General features: G+C 36.7%; 1 protein-coding gene and 1 non-coding gene across 2 annotated transcripts; one reads left to right on the forward strand and one right to left on the reverse strand.

The window, feature by feature from the left end:
- The first annotated feature begins 11,432 nt into the window (after positions 1–11,432).
- LOC112701361 (zinc finger BED domain-containing protein RICESLEEPER 3-like) lies at positions 11,433–12,581 on the forward strand. The gene is made up of 4 exons (XM_025752129.1): positions 11,433–11,849; positions 11,891–11,992; positions 12,078–12,396; positions 12,478–12,581. The coding sequence occupies exons 1-4, from the start codon at positions 11,433–11,435 to the stop codon at positions 12,579–12,581; spliced, it is 942 nt and encodes a 313-aa protein (XP_025607914.1).
- Positions 12,582–22,183: 9,602 nt separating this feature from the next.
- LOC112704734 (small nucleolar RNA R71) lies at positions 22,184–22,291 on the reverse strand. Its single transcript, XR_003155343.1, has one exon. It is a non-coding gene; the product is annotated as a small nucleolar RNA R71 (small nucleolar RNA).
- Between the last annotated feature and the right edge of the window lie 2,217 nt (positions 22,292–24,508).

Here is a 24,508-nt window from a genome sequence, read left to right on the forward strand (position 1 = left end):
TTACACAACTTCGCACAACTAACCAGCAAGTGCACTGGGTCGTCCAAGTAATAAACCTTACGCGAGTAAGGGTCGATCCCACGGAGATTGTTAGTATTGAAGCAAGCTATGGTCATCTTGTAAATCTTAGTCAGGCAAACTCAAATGGTAATGGTGATGAACGAAAATAACACAAAGGTAAAGATAGAGATACTTATGTAATTCATTGGTAGGAACTTCAGATAAGCGCATGAAGATGCCTTCCCTTCCGTCTCTCTGCTTTCCTACTGCCTTCATCCAATCCTTTTTACTCCTTTCCATGGCAAGCTTAAGCAAGGGTTTCACCGTTGTCAGTGGCTACCTCCCATCCTCTCAGTGAAAGCGATTGCATATGCTCTGTCACAGCATAGCGGAATTCATCTGTCGGTTCTCAATCAGGCCGGAATAGAATCCAGTGATTCTTTTGCGTCTGTCACTAACGCCCCGCCCTCAGGAGTTTGAAGCACGTCACAGTCATTCAATCATTGAATCCTACTCAGAATACCACAGACAAGGTTAGACCTTCCGGATTCTCTTGAATGCTGCCATCAGTTCTCGCCTATACCACGAAGACTCTGATCTCACGGAATGGTTGGCTCGTTTGTCAGGCGAGCACTCGGTTGTCAGGCGATCAACCATGCATCGTGCAATCAGGAATCCAAGAGATATTCACTAGAGCCTTGAACGCTTGTAGAACAAGAGTGGTTGTCAGTCACCTTGTTCATGGGTGAGAATGATGATGAGTGTCACGGATCATCACATTCATCAAGTTGAAGAACAAGTGATATCTTGGATAAAGAACAAGCGGAAGTGAATGGAAGAACAATAGTAATTGCATTAATACTCGAGGTACAACAGAGCTCCACACCTTAATCTATGGTGTGTAGAAGCTCCACCGTTGAAAATACATAAGAACAAGGTCTAGGCATGGCCGAATGGCCAGCCTCCCAAAGTGATCAAAAGATCTAAAGAAAAAGGTTCCAAAGATCAAAAGATTCTTAATACAATAGTAAAAGGTCCTACTTATAGAAAACTAGTAGCCTAGGGTGTACAGAGATGAGTAAAAGACATAAAAATCCACTTCCGGGACCACTTGGTGTGTGCTTGGGCTGAGCATTGAAGCATTTTCGTGTAGAGACTCTTCTTGGAGTTAAACGCCAGCTTTGGTGCCAGTTTGGGCGTTTAACTCCCATTTGGGTGCCAGTTCCAACGTTTAACGCTGGGATTTCTTGAGGTGACTTTGAACGCCGGTTTGGGCCATCAAATCTTGGGCAAAGTATGGACTATCATATATTTCTGGAAAGCCCAGGATGTCTACTTTCTAACGCCGTTGAGAGCGCGCCAATTGGGCTTCTGTAGCTCCAGAAAATCCACTTCGAGTGCAGGGAGGTCAGAATCCAACAGCATCTGCAGTCCTTTTTGGTCTCAGAATCATATTTTTGCTCAGGTCCCTCAATTTCAGCCAGAAAATACCTGAAATCACAGAAAAACACACAAACTCATAGTAAAGTCCAGAAAAGTGAATTTTAACTAAAAACTAATAAAAATATACTAAAAACTAACTAGATCATACTAAAAACATACTAAAAACAATGCCAAAAAGCGTACAAATTATCCGCTCATCACGGATCCCGGCGGCGCTACTCTCTCCTCCCCTACCTCTCGACGGCTCTGAGCCAGTAAGTAAAGATCTTTATTTTTTTTTGTTATTTTAGTAAGGAACTGTGAATCTGTGATTTTGGTTGTGGACAGCTGACGATTGGATTTTTGACAGTTTAGAATTTCACAAATGAATTCTCGTCGAAGTATAGTTTCTAAACCAATCAATAATTCTTTCATACAAAAAGTTGTTTGTCACTAGTACAAACCCCTAAAATTTATAAACCGAAGTATTCAAACCTCGGGTCGTTCTCCCTAGGAATTACAATAAAGTGTCTTGTTATTGGTTTGAGTTGTTTTGGGGTTTTGGATAAGAAGCATGAAAAGTAAATGGCAATGAAAATAAACTAACAAATATAAAAGGCTCTTGGCAAGGTATGAAAATTAGAAGTCCTATCCTAGTTATCCTTCTCAATTGTGATGAGAATTGTTCATTGCTACCACTTAGTTAACCCTTACTAAATAAAGGAAAGTCAAGTGGATGAATTGACTTGAGCCACAAGTCCTAGCCAACTCCCAAGGAAAGACTAGCTTTAGTGCACTCCAAACCAATTAGCAATCTCTCCAATTATCAATCAACAAAGGAATTAGATAACTCAAGTGTCACTAATTACTCTACCTAGGCCAAGAGGAACAAAATCTACACTAAAACTAAAAGAGACATTTCAACAAACACATAGAGTGCAATAGAAGTAAACATTATTAAATGCAAGAATCAAAGGGATCTACAACTACAAAAATAAGAGATCAACAATAAAAAAAAGCAAAGAAGAACAATTATTATGGATTACCTCTTATTGAATTGAAAGAAAATGGAAGGAACAATACTAGATCTACAACAAAGTATAAGAACAACATAAAAGAGATTACACCAAAAGAATAGGAGAAGAATGAATCTAACAACAAGGAATTGAAATGTAGAAGTAGAAGAAGGCAATGATTAAAACCTAAATCTAAGAACTAATCCTAATCCTAATCCTAATTCTAGAGAGAAGTGAGAGCTTCTCTCTCTAAAAAACTACTTCTAAACTAATCCTAATGTGTGGAAATGAACTAATGTGTGATCTCCCCCTTTGCTCTTCAATCCTTGGTTTTAAATAGCATCTTTGGCGCCAAAGTTGGTTGCAATTGGGCCCCACAACCCTTCAGAATTCGTTGGCCACATTTTCATTAAAAAATCATAAAACAGCACCGACGCGTACGCGCACAGCACGCGTACGCGTCCATGGGGTGATTCGCAGGTGCGCGCGAGCGCCAAGTGCGCGCGCGCGTCCATGGGCGAGTTCAACTTCTTTGACTTTTCATGATTTCTCCACTTTGCATGCTTTCCCTCTTCACTCCTTCGATCCATTCCTAGCCCTTTTCAATCTGAAATCACTAACAAACATATCAAGGCATCTAGTGGAATCAAAGAGAATTAGATTTAGCTATTTTAAGTCCTAAAAAGCATGTTTTCACATCTAAGCACAAATAAGGAGACAATCACAAAACCATGCTATTTCATTGAATAAATGTGGGTAAAAGGTGATAAAAGCTCTTAAAACCAATACAAGATAAACCCTACAAATGGGGTTTGTCAACCTCCCCACACTTAAACCAAGCATGTCCTCATGCTTAAACCAAGAATGAAGTAAGGGTATGGCATTTATTCAATGGAAACTAACTAAATGCAATCTAACTATATGCAACTATCTAAATGAATGCATTGGTCAAAATAAATCAATTCCCAAGAAGCATATATGCTCAAGGGCTAAGGACTAACAAGTCTAATCCACAATTGAATTGAGTTATTAAATATTTTTACAAACTTGCATGAAAATTATGATCATAGGTGAAAACATGTAATTGAGCATCAAACCCTCACCGGATGTGTTTGCACTCTATTCGCTCAAGTGTTTAGGGTTGATTCACTCAATTCTCTCCTAATCATGCTTTCCAAGATTTGTTCTTCTTCTAACAATCAACAAATATTTCATGCATGCATACATATATCATGAGGTCTTTTCATAGGTTGTAATGGGGTTAGGGTCAAGGTAGGATGCATATTTGGTTAAGTGAGCTTGGAATTTGAATCTTTGATAAGCTTAAACTTCCCACCTAGCCTATGACATCCTATACAATTAAGTTCTAATCTAACTACCCATTCTTCACTCTTTCACATACTCATGCATTTCCTTTTCATTTCACAACACTTATGCATTGATTTTATTGGACTATACTTTGATTTGGGGCATTTTGTCCCCTTTTTATTTCTTTTTTTTCTATTTTTTTCTTTTTCTATATTTTTTTCTTTTCCATACTATTTTTTTTCTTTTTCTTTTGTTTTTCAAATTTTTTTCTTTCTATATACAAGAACCTCAATGCATAAGGTTTTACATTTGATCAATACATGAGTATGTACCCAATTCCCAATATTTCCAATAATAATACAAAACTACCCTTTTATTCACCCAATGTCCCAAGGTTCCCACACTTGAATGATACTCACACACACTAGCCTAAGCTAATCAAAGATCCAAATAAGGACATTTATTGTTTTTTCGCTTTAAGGCTTGTAATGTGCTAAATTAAGAACAAGTGGGTTAATCGTAGGCTCAAATTTGGCTAACAATGGAAGATAAAAGGTTGGCTATTTGGATAAGTGAGCTAAATGAAATGATGGCCTCAATCATATAAATGCATGAATACACAAAATAATGGACATAAAGAATCAAACAAATCAAAGATTACATTCATAGAAAGAGAATAATGCACACAAGAAGGAAAAATAAGTGGTTATAAGATGTAACCACACCATTAGGCTCAAATCTCACTTGCTTGTGTTCTTAGCTCAAAAACATGATCCACAAGATATATAATTCAAGCAAGTTTTATGAAGAGTTTTTACTCAAATCAATTGAGGTGCCCTACAGATAGAAATCCTTGAAAAATTTCATTATTTTGACTAAGCTTATTGTGTATATATATGCAAAAAATAAGAAAATGCAAGTAAAAATCCTAAGAACCTAAAATGAAATGCAAAAGTATTGGGATTAGAAATTTGTCACCCAAAATCGCCGATCGGTCGGACGACCTCCCCACACTTAAAAGTTTGCACCGTCCTCGGTGCATTCAAAGATGAGCAAGGGGGTACGGCGACTCTCCGGATTGCTGCGTGTTCTTAGTCTTGCTTCCGTTATTGCTTGTGGTGCATTCATCATGAAAAACAAAAATATAACACCATAAGGTGGGAAAACAAAAGCAAGGAAGCATAATTGTTGGAATGAGGTGAATCACTAGAATTGAGTGAGTTAATTAGTGTGACATTGATGACAAGTAGGTGTGTGAATCCTAAATTGCGCGGTTTAGAGCACACATTAGCATAAAAAGCTATGTCACAAAAGAAGCATGCACTTTACTCATTCTAGTGTGCTTGAGATGCTTTAAGTGAACTTGTAAGGTAAAACAAGTATTAGAGAAGCATGAAAGCATTCAAGCTAAACACATATGGATGCATATGATCATGAAATACCATGCATTAAGGTAAATGCACATCATCATCCATCATCAAGAGGTTGCCTCATCACAAAATAAGGCTCAAATCACATGGTGGCCAAATCATGTAATTCAAGAAGAGTTACAAGCTCGAAGGCAATTCTCATCACTTGGTATTTTTCAAAAGGTAAGCATAAAGAACTCAAAACCAAGTAGAAAAATATACCTCAATCATAGAATCCAACAAAGGTTATCTAAAAACATTCATGCTAAAATAGCATTTAGGCAATAAGGAGGCAACAATGTATAGTAAACAAAGTCAATAATCCAACACTTATGATGAAAAGAAAGAAAATAAAATGAAAACTAAACTAAAGCTATCTAACAAACTAACTAACTAACTAATTAACTAACTAAAATAAATGGTTATCCATGGTGTTTGGAAATGTTGGATGAGGGGTAGAAGAAGGAAAGAAGAAAGGAGAAGGAAAGAAATGGAAAAATGAGAAGAAAAGAAATGTAGTGAAGGAAGGGCATCCACGCGTACGCACGCATGGCGCGCGCGCGCGGATGGTTTATTTCGAGAGTGGCGCGTACGCGCCTTGTGCGCGTACGCGCAAGTGGGGTTGTGCTAAAGGCACGACGCGCGCACAGTGCGGGCCTAACTCTCGGGTTAATGCATGGAAGGTGGAACTTCTCAACCCACGCGTACGCGTTCATGGCGCGCTCGCGTGGATGGTCGAAAATGCTCAATGTACGCGTACGCGTGCAGTGCGCGTACACGTGGATGGTGCTCTGTTTTTTCAAAAAGTTTTTTTTTTTGGTATATTTTGACACCAATCCAGGCATTCCAAACCTCCAAATAGCTACCAAAACACCATAAAACCTTATTTAACATACTAAACTATCAAATGCACTTAACAAACTACCAAAACATGAAATTAAACTAATTCTACCCATATATTCAAAAGAGAAAATGAAAAGATTTTACCATGGTGGGGTGTCTCCCACCTAGCACTTTTATTTATTGTCCTTAAGTTGGACTTATGGGGAGCTCCTCTCAAGGTGGCTTGTGCTTGTACTCATCTTGGAACTTCCACCAATGCTTGGACTTCCAATAAGCTCCATCATTTAAGATTAATACCTCCAAGCTTTGATGGAGTTCTTCACAAACCATGGGCTCCCAATGTTGATCCTCATGTGTTCCCGGATCCCATATTTTGTCTTCACACCCATCTCCAAGTTGATTATCATTAATCCATGTGGGTGGTGAGCAAGGTGAATTCTCAACAAAGTGACCAAACATCCTTCTAGACCCAAGCAATCTAGTTCTACACCAACTCTTACAATTAAGCTTTGAGTATGCAACCATGATGAACCTAGAATGATATTTCAAACCACTAACCATCTCCTTTTTACTCTTAAAGCCACAAATATGTCTAAGTTGACCATCCGTCTCAAGCAAACCATATTCAAGGGGAATAATAAAGCTTAAGTATAAAAAATTTACCCACTTGAATGAAAAGATAGATGGTGGTGGCTTGGGGAGAGGTATCTCCAATGTGCTTGCAAGCTCTCCTCCCTTGTATTCTTCCTTGTCAACCTCCACCTCTTCATAAACTTCTTCATTTTCAATCCTTTGATCATCATATTCATCTAGCTCTTCTCCTTCACTCAAATCATAAATTGGAGGACAAGAGAAATCTACCTCCACATCACTTTCAAATTCATTGGGAGAAGGTTCTTCAAATTTAAAGGATTTTCCACCAAGAAAATTGGATGCATGATCTTCATTACCAAGGGAACTCAATTCTTGCTTCATTCCTTCCAAGTCTTCATTCAAAAATTGTTTTGGAGATTGTGCACTTTCCTCCTCAACATCAAATTCAATCTTCTTGGAGGGGTTTTCTTCAATTCTAAGTTCCCAAGGGGGTTCCGCATCTCCTAAGTCTTCAACCACTTCTTCCTCTTCTTCAATGACCATAGGTTCCTCCAATTGTTCTAACACAAAGTAGCATTCCTCATTCTCCACCGGAGTTTCCAATCTCTCCTTCATGCTATGCTTTTCAATTGATTCTCCACATGTAACCATAGGAGTGCCTTGAGTACTCAAATATTGGGAGACTAAATTGCTTACTACCTTGGTCAAAGTAGCCATAAATTCTAGTGTCTCCCTTTGCATTTCTCCTTGCCCTTGAAGTATAAGGCTAAGGATTTCATCCATTGAAGATTGGAGTGGATAAGAGGGTTCATTGTCTTGGAGGAAGGGTTCATTATAGGAAGGTGGTTCTTCTTGGTAAGGTGGTGGTGTGTATTGAGGTGGTTCTTGGGAGTAGTAATCTTGGAATTGTGGTTCCATGTATGGCTCATATGGTTCAAAAGTTGGTTGGTGTGATGGATAAGGATCATGGTCATAGGGAGGTGTTTGTTGAAAATAGGCTTGTGAGTGTGGTTGAAGTTCAAGTTGAGGATATGACTCATAGGCATATGGTGGTGGTTCTTGAAAATCACAAGGAGATTCACCATAGCCATTGGATTGGTGTGCATCATAGAATGGCTCTTCTTCATAGTGCATTGGTGGAGGTTGTTGCCATGAGGATTGATCATAAGCATATGGCTCCTCCCACCTTTGATTATCCCATTCTTGATACACAACTGCATTATAGTTCTCATCACCTACAACATAATTGTAACTACACTCATAGCCAAAGTGAGAATTCATGATAGCAAGAGAGGGCAAAAACAAAAATAGTAACAAATAACGAGAACAAACTAAAAACTAACAAAGAAGCAAAAAGCAAACATATTCACAATATTCACATATATACAATAACCAATAACATAACACCATTGCAATTCCCCGGCAGCGGCGCCATTTTGACGATTGGATTTTTGACGGTTTAGAATTTCACAAATGAATTCTCGTCGAAGTATAGTTTCTAAACCAATCAATAATCCTTTCATACAAAAAGTTGTTTGTCACTAGTACAAACCCCTAAAATTTATAAACCGAAGTATTCAAACCTCGGGTCGTTCTCCCTAGGAATTACAATAAAGTGTCTTGTTATTGGTTTGAGTTGTTTTGGGGTTTTGGATAAGAAGCATGAAAAGTAAATGGCAATGAAAATAAACTAACAACTATAAAAGGCTCTTGGCAAGGTATGAAAATTAGAAGTCCTATCCTAGTTATCCTTCTCAATTGTGATGAGAATTGTTCATTGCTACCACTTAGTTAACCCTTACTAAATAAAGGAAAGTCAAGTGGATGAATTGACTTGAGCCACAAGTCCTAGCCAACTCCCAAGGAAAGACTAGCTTTAGTGCACTCCAAACCAATTAGCAATCTCTCCAATTATCAATCAACAAAGGAATTAGATAACTCAAGTGTCACTAATTACTCTACCTAGGCCAAGAGGAACAAAATCTACACTAAAACTAAAAGAGACATTTCAACAAACACATAGAGTGCAATAGAAGTAAACATTATTAAGTGCAAGAATCAAAGGGATCTACAACTACAAAAATAAGAGATCAACAATAAAAAAAAGCAAAGAAGAACAATTATTATGGATTACCTCTTATTGAATTGAAAGAAAATGGAAGGAACAATACTAGATCTACAACAAAGTATAAGAACAACATAAAAGAGATTACACCAAAAGAATAGGAGAAGAATGAATCTAACAACAAGGAATTGAAATGTAGAAGTAGAAGAAGGCAATGATTAAAACCTAAATCTAAGAACTAATCCTAATCCTAATCCTAATTCTAGAGAGAAGTGAGAGCTTCTCTCTCTAAAAAACTACTTCTAAACTAATCCTAATGTGTGGAAATGAACTAATGTGTGATCTCCCCCTTTGCTCTTCAATCCTTGGCTTTAAATAGCATCTTTGGCGCCAAAGTTGGTTGCAATTGGGCCCCACAACCCTTCAGAATTTGTTGGCCACGTTTTCATTAAAAAATCATAAAACAGCACCGACGCGTACGTGCACAGCACGCGTACGCGTCCATGGGGTGATTCGCAGGTGCGCGCGAGCGCCAAGTGCGCGCGTGCGTCCAAGGGCGAGTTCAACTTCTTTGACTTTTCATGATTTCTCCACTTTGCATGCTTTCCCTCTTCACTCCTTCGATCCATTCCTAGCCCTTTTCAATCTGAAATCACTAACAAACATATCAAGGCATCTAGTGGAATCAAAGAGAATTAGATTTAGCTATTTTAAGTCCTAAAAAGCATGTTTTCACATCTAAGCACAAATAAGGAGACAATCACAAAACCATGCTATTTCATTGAATAAATGTGGGTAAAAGGTGATAAAAGCTCTTAAAACCAATAGAAGATAAACCCTACAAATGGGGTTTGTCAACAGCTTCTTTGATGCTGTTGAAAATTAATGTGGATTTGTTTATGAAATTTGTTTTACTGGTATTTGTTTTTAAAATTTGTTTATGAAATTTGTTTATGAATTTTAAGAGTAGGCAGGAAGGATTTTGAAGTTTGTTTACTGGTACTTGTTATGTAGGCAGGATTCAGGAAGCATTGATGAATTTATAAATTACTGTGGATTTGTTTATGAAATTTGTTTTACTGGTATTTGTTTTTAAAATTTGTTTATGAAATTTGTTTATGAATTTTGAGAGTAGGCAGGAAGGATTTTGAAGTTTGTTTTACTGGTACTTATTATGCAGGCAGGAAGCATTGATGAATTTATAAATTACTGTGGATTTGTTTATGAATTTATGAATTTGTTATAGAAGCATTATATGTATTTAGATGGCCGTATATATATAAAATAATTCTGCTACCATTTCATTATTTTGCCTCCCTTGAAATTCACCTATGAATTGAAAACATAAGCATAGTACTAATCTGAAGGCCTATGTTCATTAATTTATGCAAAGCTTATGATCTACTGAAATAGTCCAGAAAAAAAAGAAAAGAATTACATTAATTACACCAGAAATTATAGTGCTATTCATCTTATTTCTTGCTTATCTTTTTGTGGCTTCTATTAGAGTATTACTGATTTACTGTATTTGTATCATTTTAAGTATGTAACTTTAGTTTGAACTTTTACTTTGTTGCTTTCTGTGATGCTTTGCTAGTTTGCTTGGTGGATGTGTTCTGACTTCTGATGCAACATTATTGATTTATTGCTGATTTAGATATTGTTATGTATTTGTGTTATTTAGGTTGAGTTGTTGATTCTGTGATGGATGATTCTGTCTCTATGGAAGTTGATGGTGGGAATGTAACACAAAATCCTGAAAATATGGAAAGATCTGAAATGGAAGAAGATATTAAAAAGAAAAAGACAAAGGCTGTAACATCTGATGTGTGGAGATATTTCACAAAGCATGGACCTGGTGATGATGGAATAGATCGTGCTCAATGTGATGGATGCAAACAGAAGTTTAAGGCTGGCGGTAAATAATATGGGACATCGTCACTTAAGCGTCATTTGGACAGGTGCGTGAAAATAGATTTCGAGGATATTGGTCAAACTTTGATAGAAATGCAAAATAAAATGGGGGCTCTCAAGATAGATAATCATGTGTCGCGTGAGATGTTTGCTGCCTTTGTGATTGATTGTGATGTTCCCTTTTCTATTGTTGATAATAAGAAATTTAGAAATTGGGTCAAACACATCAGTCCAACTCTAGGCCTAATTACTAGAAATACTCTTAAGGAGGATGTGTTGAAAATTTACTCAAGGGAAAAAGAAAAGCTTAAAAGTACTTTATTAGCCATTCCTAATAGAGTTTGTTTGACTTCTGATTTGTGGACATTCATCACTACAGAGGGTTATTTATGCCTAACTGCTCACTTTTTTGATCTGAATTGGAAATTGCAAAGTAAAATTTTGAGTTTTTGTCATATGCCTCCTCCTCACATAGGATTTGAATTGTCTTCCAAGATTTTTGAGCTTTTAAATGAATGGGGAATTGAAAAGAAGATTATGACTCTTACACTAGATAATGCATCTGCTAATGATACATGCCAAGATCATTTGAAAAGTACATTAAATATGCATGATTGGTTGTTGTGTGATGGAGAGTTCTTTCATATTCGTTGTTCTGCTCATATCTTAAATCTTATTGTGCAAGATGGATTAAAAATTGCTCATGATGCATTGGATAAGATTAGGGAAAGTGTGAAATATGTAAGGGGATCGGAAAGTAGAATGATAAGGTTTAAAGAATGTGTTTCAGCGATTCAGGGTTTAAATTTTACAAGTGGGTTGCATCTAGATGTTACTACTCGATGAAATTCTACGTACATTATGCTCGAAAGTGCTATCAAGTATCGGAAGGCCTTTGAGTATTTGAAGGCAACCGATCATGCTTATAAGTATTGTCCTTTAGTTGATGAATGGGGGAGAGCTGAAAAGATATGTGAATTTTTATACCCCTTTTATGAAACTACTAATTTGATTTCTGGCACATCTTACCCTACTTCGAATTTGTATTTTCTACAAGTCTATCATATTCAATGTGTTTTGATGGGAAGTTTGAGAAGTGAAGATGAGCTTCTAAGGAGCATGGGAGAAAAGATGATGAACAAATTTAAGAAGTATTGGGAAAAGTATAGTGTCATTCTTGCATTTGGTGCTATTCTTGATCCTAGACTTAAGATTTCTACTTTAGAGCTTATGTATGAAGAGATTGATGCTGAGACTGCAAAAGGGAAGGTGGAACATGTGAAAAAAAATTATACAAACTTTTTGAAAAATATGACAAGAATTCTCTTCCAACTGTTCAAGCACAAGGACCTAGTATTCAATCTTCATCCATGGCCCATACCCCTGAAAGTGCAACCAAGAAGCGACTCGCAATTGTTGGTGTAAGTAATGTTTAACATTTTTAAATTCTCTTATTAATTGTCATTATTCTATACTAACAAGATGTGATTATTTCTATTTTGATAGAAATTGATGAAACGTAACCATCAAGCTGAGGTCTCTAGTGGAAAGAATCCACTTGATACATACTTGGAGGAGCCACTTTTGTCAAAGGATTGCTTTGAAGATTTAGATGTTTTGGAATGGTGGAAATTATATGAGAGTCGTTATCCGAAGTTATCAATCATGGCACGTGACTTATTGAGTATTCCAATTACTACGGTTGCATCGAAATCTGCCTTCAGTATTGGAGCTCATGTCATTAACAAATATAGAAGTCGAATGTTTCCAGAAAATGTTGAGGCTGTGATTTGTACTCGCAATTGGAATAAAGGCTTTGTTGATGGTAATTACATTGTTATTTACTAATTTAATATTTATAAGTATTTATATCTTGTTCTAAATTTGGGTATTCTTCTAATTGCAGGTGAAGGCGAAGGTAAAGATGTGAATCCTCAAGGTGTTAGGAGAGGCGGTGTTTCAACTTCTGGATCATATTCAAATTTTACTGATTTAGAAGTTGATAATTGATTTATGTGTGTTGATTTAAGGATTTTTTTGTGTGTCTTATTGATTTATGAATTATGTTGTGTTTTGTTTTAATTATGGTAGAATTTATGTGTGGATTATGTGTTTGTTTTGTTATTATTATGCACTTATGTTTGAGATTTTGAGACTTATTATTTGTTATGTCCTATTTTTATTATTGTTAATTTCAATCAAAATAATTATTATGGTTGATTATAATTTTTTAATGGATTAATAATTAATTAAAGATATTATTCTATATATTAAAAAACAAATTTGATGGAATAATTTTATTATAAAGTAAAAATTTGGTAAATTGAATTTTATTGAATTTTATCATAAAAAAAATTTTGGTAAAAAAAAAAAGAGGCGGGCCTGCCCGCCAACCTGCCAATCCGCCCTTTGGCGGGGCGGGGTAGCAAGTTGAGCCCATATTAATTTGGCGGGGCGGGCTAGCCCGCCCAAATACAGGGCGGGGCGGGGCGGGGCGGGCCAGCCCGCTTTGCCACCCCTAATATTTATTCTCCTTCCTAATATTTTTTTATTTTCATTTTCTTTTATTTTTGTTTTGTTTCTGTCCATTACTATTATTTTTTATCTTTTTATATTTTATTGGTTTTATTTTATTTTTATCTTTAATTAAAAAAATATTTTGATTTATTTTATTTAATTTTTTCTCTTAATTTTTAAAATTAAGTTTGGTATCCCTTTAGTTGTTTTATTCTTCCTAATTATTTTACTTATTGAGTTTGAATTTTATACTCCGTTTTGCTTATTAGTTATTTTATTTTTTTTATTTAGTTTATTTTCTTTATTTTATTTTTATTTTATCTCGTTTTCTTTTATACCTTATTTTATTTTCATTTTTTTGTTATTTTTATTTTTTTTATGTTCTTTCCTCTTTGCTTGCCTATTTACCACTTGGTGCGTTTAATTCTTTTTGGTGTTTTATGCTAAGGAAAAATAATAGAGAAAGAACACATGGGTTACTACTAGGGGTGCACAGACCCGGCCCGGCCCGAAGGCCCGGCCCGGTCCCGAACATTTTAGGGGCTAATTTGGTGTGATTTCATCGGGTTTAGGGCCGGGTAAGGGTCTCAAAAATAGACCCGGTCATTATTTCGGGTAGGGTCCGGACCATGGCTCGGGTCACCCGAAGTCGGCCCGGTTATCATACACAATTAATATTTTGTGTTATTAGTGATGGATCATGACTATTCTTATCTGGAATTTAAGTATTGTAAACCTTAATATTTTGTGTTATTAGTCATTATAAGACTATAAGTTAATGTTTTATGTTTAGAATGCATAAGACTTTAGACTAATGCATAATATTATGTTATTTGTATTGATTTAAATATTTGATATTATTAGACAATATTAGTATTGATTGTGGTTTTGCTTTAGTATTGATTGTGGTTATGCTTTAATTTTAAAAAATGATTGGTTCTTATTATATTTTTCTAAGTGAATTTTAACATGTTAAATAATGGTTGGAGTCTTGGAAATTTGGATATTTTTACATGCTAGCTTACAAGAAGGTATCAACGTAATGTAATGTTAACGGTCCGGTTTTCACCCGGTTTTTACCCGGTATAATTGTGGCCCGAAAGTGTATTGGTTTCATCGGGTCTAGGGTTGGGTTCGGGTCTAATAAATAGATCCGGTGTATATTTCGGGTCGGGTCTGGATCCCATCAAACCCAGCTTCACCTGGCCCATGTGCACCCCTAGTTACTACTCACACCCAAGTAGTGATTCATATTATTGTGGATGTAGGAACTATCCGAATTTTGGTTGGCAAAGTCAAAACCAAAGAAATTTTAGTGCTCCATGTTTCAACTATCAAGAACTACCATATCCATATTCATATCAAGAACCACCATCTCCATATTCATACCAAGAACCCCCACCTTTCTATCCATATCAAGGACCATCGTTTTTCTACCCATATCAAGAGCCACCATCTCCCTATTCATACCAAGAACCATATTCTTTTTACTCTTATCAAGAACCATCATCTCCTTCTTATTCATATCATGAGCCACCATCTCCTTATTCATATCAAGAACCATCATCTCTTGAGCTTCTCATGAAAGAATTCATACATGATATAATGACGAGTGTCAAAAATATAAAGAAATATGTGCAGTTGATTATCAAGTCCCAGGAAGAGGAACAAGCAAATTCATTCCCAAGAGATATAATATAAGATCCTATGGAAGAAAGTGAGGAAATCAATCAAAGGAGTCCATACTCTAGTGAATTAGAGAACTTTTCATCCTCACACATGGAAAAAGAGGAAGATGCAAAAACAAAGGAGGAAGATGCACAAACAAAGGACGTTGTAAGGGATGAAAACAATTATGGGAATCTGCACTCCAATGAAGCAGAGAGTGGCATAGAGGGTGAGTTTATTGAACCACCAATTCAAGAAGTTCTTGATGAAGGGTACACTCTAACCATCATACAACACCCAAATTTTGAAATCAAAGAAGTGAAAGCAACCAAGGAAAGCACTGAAAAAGGGATTGTGACCAAGAAACAGAAGAAAATATCTATGAAGAAGAAAAGGTCATCAAAAAATAATCCAATCTCTACCCCAACAAGCAAGGTGAATCAAGCTAATCACAATACAAGAAAGCTTGTTAGGAGGACTTTATATCAGGGGGCACTAATCTTCACATCTCCGCCCTTGGAGTCATTTCTTTTAACCAACTAGAAGAAGAGGAAGAAAATTCTACAATCAAGTGTCAAGCTAGTGACATTAAAGAAGCGCTTGTTGGGAGGCAACCCAACTACTAGTATCCTTGGTTTTGCAGTTACTTTGGTTTTAATTTTATAGTTATTTTGATTTTAGCATTATAGTTATTTTAGTTTTGGTTTTAAATTACTTTATCTAATTTTTTTAGAATTTTTCTTGTTTTACATGTGTTTTGGTCATGCAGAATGATTAAAACAGGAACATGAGTAATTAAGAAGAATTTTTAACACCCTGTCTTCAGATTTCCTTTGCTTGAGGACAAGCAAACTTTTAAGTTTGGTGTTGTCCCTTTGCTTTTGGCCTTTTCTGTTTATTTTAATAGCACCAAAGGGAAATGAATGTTCTTCATGGAGGAACAAGATGGCCACCAGCATAACTGAGGTGGTTGAGTTCCTTTCATTCTATTTCTCTTCCATTCTTATTTTGTTGTCTTCTATTTTCTGTTGCTTTGATTGCCTGCATGATTTTTAGTACTTTCAGTTCTTAGATTTGGTTTCATTCTGTCATTTGCTTTTAGTTAAAAAAAATTTGTCTCATGTATTACTCACTGAGCTTGAATTCAAAAGAAAAGAAGTAATGTATTGCATGAGAAATTGAGTTTATGTTTAAGAGTAGTCTTATTTACTTAAATGTGATGGTATTATTTGTGATTCTGAATGAATGACATGAACAATGCATATTTGAATTTGAATCAAGGGATGTTGATGTATGAGGAATAAGAATTTAGAGAACTGTTATGACTTCTCTGAAATAAACAAAAATTTAATCCTTGAAGCAAAAGAGATAGCAAATAAGCATAAGAGCAAGGTCCAAGGCTCTGAGCATCAATGACAAGGGAGGTCTGACATGATTAAAAGTTCAAAGAGTTGTTCTCCTAGTCATATACTTGTGGTGTAATTGTGTCAAATAATCCTTGAGACAGAGCACTAAGAGTCAAGATCAAGTGCATTTAGTAGAGTATGCCCAAGGCTTTGAGCACCACTGTCAGGGAGTAACTAAAAAAATAGAACTTAAAGATAGTTCCCCAATTAAGTGCTTGTGGTGTTTTTGTGTCAAGTAATCCTTGAGACAAAACATTTAAAGTCAGGACTAGGCTCAAGGTGCAAAGCACCAAAGAAAAGAGAATTAAAAGGAATTTGATGTGCTCAAGGATTTAACTGAAGTATAAAAGAGTAGATAATTCATAATATTATCCAGATTCTAATTCCGAATGATAGTGACATTCTTTTGATTCAAAGGAGAGAGAGATGCCAAAACTATTCCGGATTGCAGTTGTAAACCCCACTTCAAAAAGAAACATGAGCTTAATTGAACTCTCACTCACATGCAAACTCACATCCTAAGCTTATGTTAATTTTGGTTGCTTGAGGACAAGCAACAATTCAAGTTTGGTGTTGTGATGCGTGAGCATCTTTCCTATCTTTTCTTAGTGAATTTGCATTCAATTTGTTGAGTTTAATCAAGAATTAATTATCTTTTAGCCACCACGGATGCTACTTTGAGTCGTGTGCAATTCTATTTATTTTAGGTAGCATTCGACTAGATTTGATGGAGTTTCTGCAGAAAAAGAGAAGAAGGCGAATAATGCTGTCAACCCTGACCTCTCTGCACTCAAACCTGAATAACTCAAGCTACAAAGATTCGATTGATGTGATTTCAGTGACATTGGAAAGCTAACTTCTAGAGATTTTCAACGATATATAATAGTATACACTTCTCGTCTAGCTGTACGGTCAATGTGGTGCTAACTTGGAATTTTTCAAGTTAGGCACCAAAACCACAAATTCTCCAAAAGCACATGATTACAGGCGCCAGTTAAAAAGGGAGCAGTGGTCCCCCTTCCATCTACTTGATGCTGCACGATTGTTTTTGATTTAATTTTTGATTAAATCTTTTATTTTAATTACAAATAGGAAAAGATATTATTTAGTTTTAGAATATATATTTTGTATTAATTAGGATTAGATATAAAAGGAATCTTATCTCTTCTCTTCTACATGATTCCACATTATTCACAATTCACAATTTAAGAGAATCCTAGTTTCCACTCTGAATCATGAGCAACTAAACCTCCACTGTTAAGGTTAGGAGCTCTGTCTATTGTATGGATTGATTCTATTATTTTTCTATTTTAGTTCATGTATTGATTCATATAATTCAAGAATTGTTTTCGTTCTTTATTTTATGAAATTGGGTGGAACAGAAGTATAACCCTCTTTCTAATTGAGTTGTTGTATAACTTGGGAAAGCTCTTTACTTGAACAATAGCTTGAAAATATATTCTCCTAAATTTCTAATTATCCGGATTTAACGGGATACATGACATATAATCCTCTTATATTTGGGTAATTAGGATTTCTGTGGCATATAACTAGAATTGAACTTCACCCTCTAATTAGAATTAAGTGACCAAGGAATTGGCGGTTGATGAATTTTAGAGGAGACTAAAAAGGTATAAGGAATTAGGGTTTAGTCACATATAGTTTTCCATGAATTAAATCTTCCATGATTAAAATAGTTAGTAAGAAAAGTCAATCTGGAAGATAGATATCTCTGAAGCCTTAACTGTTTCTCCATATATCATTCACCACTTGTTTACTGTTTACTTTCTGAATTACTGAATTTATTGATTAATGCAATTGAATTCTCAAACACCATTTTCTGTTTGCCTAACTAAGTAAACCACTTGACCATTGTTGATTAGTCCATCAATCCTCGTGGGATCAACCCTCATTCACTTGAGGTACTACTTGGTATGACCTGGTGCACTTGCCGGTTAGTTTGTGGGTTATAAATTTTGCACCGGCCTTCTATAGAAGAAATCATTCATAGTTGGAGTAGTCAGTAAGAAAGTATTGATCCAGAAGAACAAAGCATCTCTGAAGCCTTAACCACCTTCTTATCATTAGATTCACAATTACAGAGTAATGTTTCTTTATTTTCCTTTTATGCGTCTAAACAATTAAACAACTTTTCTATTCGCCTAACTAAGATTTACAAGATAACCACTGTTTGATTCAAGCCGACTTTTATGCGTGCCACTTGAAGGCCGAGGCGTGGCATGCCTACTACTGGAACAAGACAAGATCATCGGTGTGGCACGCCAACCTTTAGGCGTGGCTGATGAGCGGATAATTTATACGCTTTTTGGCATTGTTTGTAGTATGTTTTTAGTATGTTTTAGTTAGTTTTTATTATATTTTTATTAGTTTTTAATTAAAATTCACTTTTCTGGACTTTACTATGAGTTTGTGTGTTTTTCTGTGATTTCAGGTATTTTCTGGCTGAAATTGAGGGACCTGAGCAAAAATCTGATTCAGAGGCTGAAAAGGACTGCAGATGCTGTTGGATTCTGACCTCCCTTCACTCGAAGTGGATTTTCTGGAGCTACAGAAACCGAATTGGCGCGCTCTCAACTGCATTGGAGAGTAGACATCCTGGGCTTTCCAGAAATATATAATAGTCCATACTTTGCTAGAGATTTGATGGCCCAAACTGGCGTTCCAAATCAGCTCAAAACTGCCCGGCGTCAAACGCCGGAATTGGCACAAGAATGGGAGTTAAATGCCCAAACTGGCACAAAAGCTGACGTTTAACTCCAAGAGAAGTCTCTACACGAAAATGCTTCAATGCTCAGCCCAAGCACACACCAACTGGGCCCGGAAGTGGATTTTTATGTAATTTACTCATCTTTGTAAACCCTAAGCTACTAGTTCTCTACAAATAGGACCTTTTGCTATTGTATTTTTCATCTTTGGACGTCTAGTTCTTAGATCATCTTGGTTCTTCTGGTTCCCTCTCTAGGGCCGAAGCCAATGATCACCATTATCACTTATGTATTTTCAACGGTGGAGTTTCTACACACCATAGATTAAGGTGTGGAGCTCTGCTGTACCTCGAGTATTAATGCAATTACTATTGTTCTTCTATTCAATTCAGCTCATTCTTGTTCTAAGATATTCATTCGCACCCAAGAACATGATGAATGTGATGATTATGTGACGCTCATCATCATTCACACTTATGAACGCGTGCCTGACAACCACCTCCGTTCTACAAGCAAACAAGGCTTGAATGTTTATCTCTTAGATTTCTTAATCAGAATCTTCGTGGTATAAGCTAGAATTGATGGCGGCATTTAAGAGAATCCGGAAGGTCTAAACCTTGTCTGTGGTATTCTGAGTAGGATTCAAGGATTGAATGACTGTGACGAGCTTCAAACTCGCGATTGTGGGGCGTTAGTGACAGAAGCAAAAGAATCACTGGATTCTATTCTGACATGATCGAGAACCGACAGCTGAATAGCCGTGCTGTGACAGAGCGCGTTGAACATTTTCACTGAGAGGATGGGAGGTAGCCATTGACAACGGTGAAACCCTACATACAGCTTGCCATGGAAGGGAGTAAGAAGGATTGGATGAAGACAATAGGAAAGCAGAGAGATGGAAGGGACAAAGCATCTCCATACGCTTATCTGAAATTCTCACCAATGAATTACATAAGTATCTCTATCTTTATTTTATGCTTTATTCATAAATCATCCATAACCATTTGAGTCTGCCTGACTGAGATTTACAAGATGACCATAGCTTGCTTCATACCAACAATCTCCGTGGGATCGGCCCTTACTCGCGTAAGGTTTATTACTTGGACGACCTAGTGCACTTGCTGGTGAGTTGTGCGAAGTTGTGATAAAGAGTTGAGATTACAATTGTGCGTACCATGTTGATGGCGCCATTGATAATCACAATTTTGTGCACCAAGTTTTTGGCGCCGTTGCCGGGGATTGTTCGAGTTTGGACAACTGACGGTTCATCTTGTTGCTTAGATTAGGTATCTTTCAGAATTTTTAAGAATGAATTCTAGTGTTTCAAGGTGATGTTCTTATCATCACCAAAGCTGATTGATCTTCATCAATTTAGCTCTTGAATGCAATGTCCTGCTGAAGCTTGGCTAGCCATGTCTAATTCTTTTAGACTGAAGCTTTAGACTAACATTGCATGATTCTTGGAATTCTTATTAAAAATTTTGAATCTCTTTATTTTCTTTTCCACTCAATTTTCGAAAAAGCACAAAAAATTACAAGATCATATAAAACCAAAAATATTTCTTGTTGAGTCTAGTGTCTCATTTTAAGTTTGGTGTCAATTGCATGTTTCTGTTCTTCTTGCATTTTTCATGTGTCTTCAGTGATCTTCAAGTTGTTCTTGATGATTTACTTACTCTGATCTTTAAATTCTCTTGTCTTGAGTGTTTTGTTGTTTCTCATATGTATTCTCCATTTGTTAGTGTCAGTAGTATACAAACTTCTAAGTTTGGTGTCTTGCATGCATTGTTTATTTGATTTTTAGTTGCATTTTGATTATTCCTCATCATTAAAAAATCCAAAAAAATTTTTAATTTGTGTCTTTTCAAGTCAATAATACAGAGAATTGAAGATTCAGAACATACAGCAGAGGAATTACACAGAAAAAGCTGGGCGTTCAAAATGCCCAGTGAGGAAGGAAAACTGGCGTTTAAACGCCAGCCAGGGCACCTGGTTGGGCATTTAACGCCCAAAAGGGTAGCATTTTAGGCATTAAACACCAGAATGTATACCATTCTGGGCGTTTAACGCCCGGATGGCACAAGAGGGAAGATTTTGTTTTTAATGCAAATTTTTTTTTAAGTTTTCAAAATTTTTCAAAATCAAATCTTTTTCAAATCATATCTTTTCAATCATATCTTTTCAAAATCAATTTCTTCCCATTTTTCAAAAATACTTGCTAACAATTAATGATTTGATTTAACATTTCAAGTATGTTGCCTTTTCTGTTGAGAAAGGTTTAATGTTTGAATCATATCTTTTCTTGTTAGCCAAGTCATTGATTTTAAAAATCAAATCTTTTTAAATTGTTTTTCAATCATATCTTTTTAAAACTATATCTTTTCAATCATATCTTATTAATCACATCTTTTTCAGAATAAGTTTTTAATCATATCTTTTTGATTTCTACTTTCAATAATCTTTTTCAAAATCACTTAATTTCTTTCCCACTCTTAGTTTTTGAAAATCAATCACTTTTTTTTCAAAATGTTTTTAAAATCTTTTTAATTTATTTTTGAAAATTTTTTCCCCTCTTCTCGCATCCTTCTATTTATGGACTAACACTCCTACTCAATGCAAAATTCAAACTCTATCTTTCTAAGTTCGAATTCTTCTACCTCTTCCTTCTATTTTTCTTTTCCTCTGACACCTCAAGGAATCTCTATACTGTGACATAGAGGATTCCATATTTTCTTGTTCTCTTCTCTTTCATATGAGCAGGAACAAAGACAAAAGCATTCTTGTTCAGGCTGACCCTGAACCTGAAAGGACCTTGAAGCGAAAGCTAAGAGAAGCTAAAGCACAACTCTCTGGAGGGGACCTAACAGAAATCTTCAAACTAGAAAAATATATGGCAGCCGAAAACAACAACAATGCCAACAATGCAAGGAAGGTGCTGGGTGACTTTACTGCACCTACTCCCGACTTCTATGGGAGAAGCATCTCAATCCCTACCATTGGAGCAAACAACTTTGAGCTTAAGCCTCAATTAGTTTCTCTAATGCAACAGAATTACAAGTTCCATGGACTTCTATTGGAAGATCCTCATTAGTTTTTAGCTGAGTTCTTTCAAATCTGTGACACTGTTAAGACCAATGGGGTTGACCCTGAGGTCTACAGACTTATGCTATTCCCTTTTGCTGTAAGAGACAGAGCTAAGATATGGTTGGACTCACAACCTAAAGAAAGCCTGAACTCTTGGGAAAAGCTAGTCAATGCCTTCTTGGCAAAGTTCTTTCCACCTCAAAAATTGAGTAAGCTTAGAGTGGAAGTCCAAACCTTCAGACAGAAGGAAGGTAAATCCCTCTATGAAGCTTGGGAAAGATACAAACAATTGATCAGAAAATGCCCTTCTGACATGCTTTCTGAATGAAGCATCATAGGTATCTTCTATGATGGTTTGTCTGAACTGTCCAAGATGTCATTAGATAGCTCTGCTGGAGGATCTCTTCATCTGAAGAAGACACCTGCAGAAGCTCAAGAACTAATTGAAATGGTTGCAAATAACCAATTCATGTACACTTCTGAAAGGAATCCTGTGAACAATGGGACAAATCAGAAGAAAGGAGTTCTTGAGATTGATACTCTGAATGCCATACTGACTCAGAACAAAATATTGACTCAGCAAGTCAATATGATTTCTCAAAGTCTGTCTGGAATGCAAGCTGCACCAGGCAGTACTAAGGATGCTTCATCTGAAGAAGAAGCTTATGATCCTGAGAACCCTTCAATGGAAGAGGTGAATTACATGGGAGAACCCTATGGAAACACCTATAATCCTTCATGGAGAAATCATCCAAATCTCTCATGGAAGGATCAACAGAGACCTCAACAAGGTTTCAACAATAATAATGGTAGAAGAAACAGGTTTAGCAGTGGCAAGCCTTTTCCATCATCTTCTCAGCAACAGACAGAGAATTCTAAGCAGAGCCACTCTGACTTAGCAACCATGATCTCTGATCTAATCAAAACCACTCAAAGTTTCATGACTGAAACAAAGTCCTCCATTAAAAACTTGGAGGCACAAGTAGGTCAGCTGAGTAAGAAAGTTATTGAACTCCCTCCTAGTACTCTTCCAAGCAATACAGAAGAGAATCCAAAAGGAGAGTGCAAGGCCATCAACATAGCCGAACTTGGAGAGGAGAAAGGGGCAGTGAACGCCACTGAGGAAGACCTCAATGGGCGTCCACTGACCTCCAATGAGTTCCCTAATGAGGAACCATGGGAATCTGAGGCTCACACTGAGACCATAGAGATTCCATTGGATTTACTTTTGCCATTCATGAGCTTTGATGAGTATTCTTCCTCTGAAGAGGACGAAGATGTCACTGAAGAGCAAGTTGCCAAGTACCTTGGAGCAATCATGAAGCTAAATGACAAGTTATTTGGTAATGAGACTTGGGAGGATGAACCCCCTTTGCTCACCAAAGAACTGGATGACTTGACTAGGCAGAGATTACCTCAAAAGAGGCAGGACGCTGGCAAGTTCTCAATACCTTGTACAATAGGCACCATGACCTTCAAGAAGGCTCTGTGTGACCTAGGGTCAAGCATAAACCTTATGCCTCTCTCTGTAATGGAGAACCTAGGGATCTTTGAGGTACAAGCTGCAAGAATCTCACTAGAGATGGCAGGCAATTCAAGAAAACAAGCTTATGGACTTGTAGAGGATGTTCTGGTAAAGATTGAAGACCATTACATCCCTGCTGATTTCATAGTCCTAGAGACTGGGAAGTGCATGGATGAATCCATCATCCTTGGCAGACCCTTCCTAGCCACAGCAAAGGCTGTGATTGATGTTCACAGAGGAAAATTGATCATTCAAGTGAATGAAGAATCCCTTGTGTTTAAGGCTCAAGGATATCCCTCTGTAACCATGGAGAGGAAGCATGAAGAGCTTCTCTCAAAACAGAGTCAAACAGAGCCCCCACAGTCAAACTCTAAGTTTGGTGTTGGGAGGTTCCAACATTGCTCTGAGTATCTATGAGGCTCCATGAGAGCCCACTGTCAAGCTACTGACATTAAAGAAGCGCTTGTTGGGAGGCAACCCAATGTTATATTTATCTATTCTCCTTTTGTCATTTTATGTTTTTATAGGTTGATGGTCATGGGAAGTCACAAAATCAATTGAAAAAGCAAAAACAGAATGAAAAACAGAAAGAAAAACAGCATACCCTGGAGGAAAACTTGCTGGCATTTAAACGCCAGTAAGGGTAGCAAATGGGCATTTAACGCCCAGTCTGGCACCATTCTGGGTGTTTAACGCCAGAAAGGGGCACCAAACTAGCGTTAAACGCCAGAAAAGGGCAAGAAGTTGGCGTTAAACGCCAGAAATGGGCACCAGCCTGGCGTTTAACGCCAGAATTGGCGTAAAGAGCATTTTTTGCTCGCCACTTGGTGCAGGGATGAATTTTCCTTGACACCTCAGGATCGGTGGACCCCACAGAATCCCCACCTACCCCACCACTCTCTCTCTTCTTCACCCATTCACCAATCACCTCAACACCTCTTTCCCAAAAACTCCTCACCTATCAAATCCCACTATTCTCTTAACCACTCACATCCATCCTTCATAAAACCC

This window comes from Arachis hypogaea, chromosome 7 (assembly GCF_003086295.3).
Source record: "Arachis hypogaea cultivar Tifrunner chromosome 7, arahy.Tifrunner.gnm2.J5K5, whole genome shotgun sequence".
In the NCBI taxonomy this organism is placed as follows: Eukaryota; Viridiplantae; Streptophyta; class Magnoliopsida; order Fabales; family Fabaceae; genus Arachis; species Arachis hypogaea.

Bases quoted from the DNA above. Each gene is read 5' to 3' on its own strand.
- LOC112701361 (XM_025752129.1), top strand. From the start codon at position 11,433: ATGCTCGAAAGTGCTATCAAGTATCGGAAGGCCTTTGAGTATTTGAAG. The intron at 11,993-12,077 runs GTAAGTAATGTT...CTATTTTGATAG, and splicing joins AGCGACTCGCAATTGTTGGT to AAATTGATGAAACGTAACCA. The intron at 12,397-12,477 runs GTAATTACATTG...TTCTAATTGCAG, and splicing joins GAATAAAGGCTTTGTTGATG to GTGAAGGCGAAGGTAAAGAT.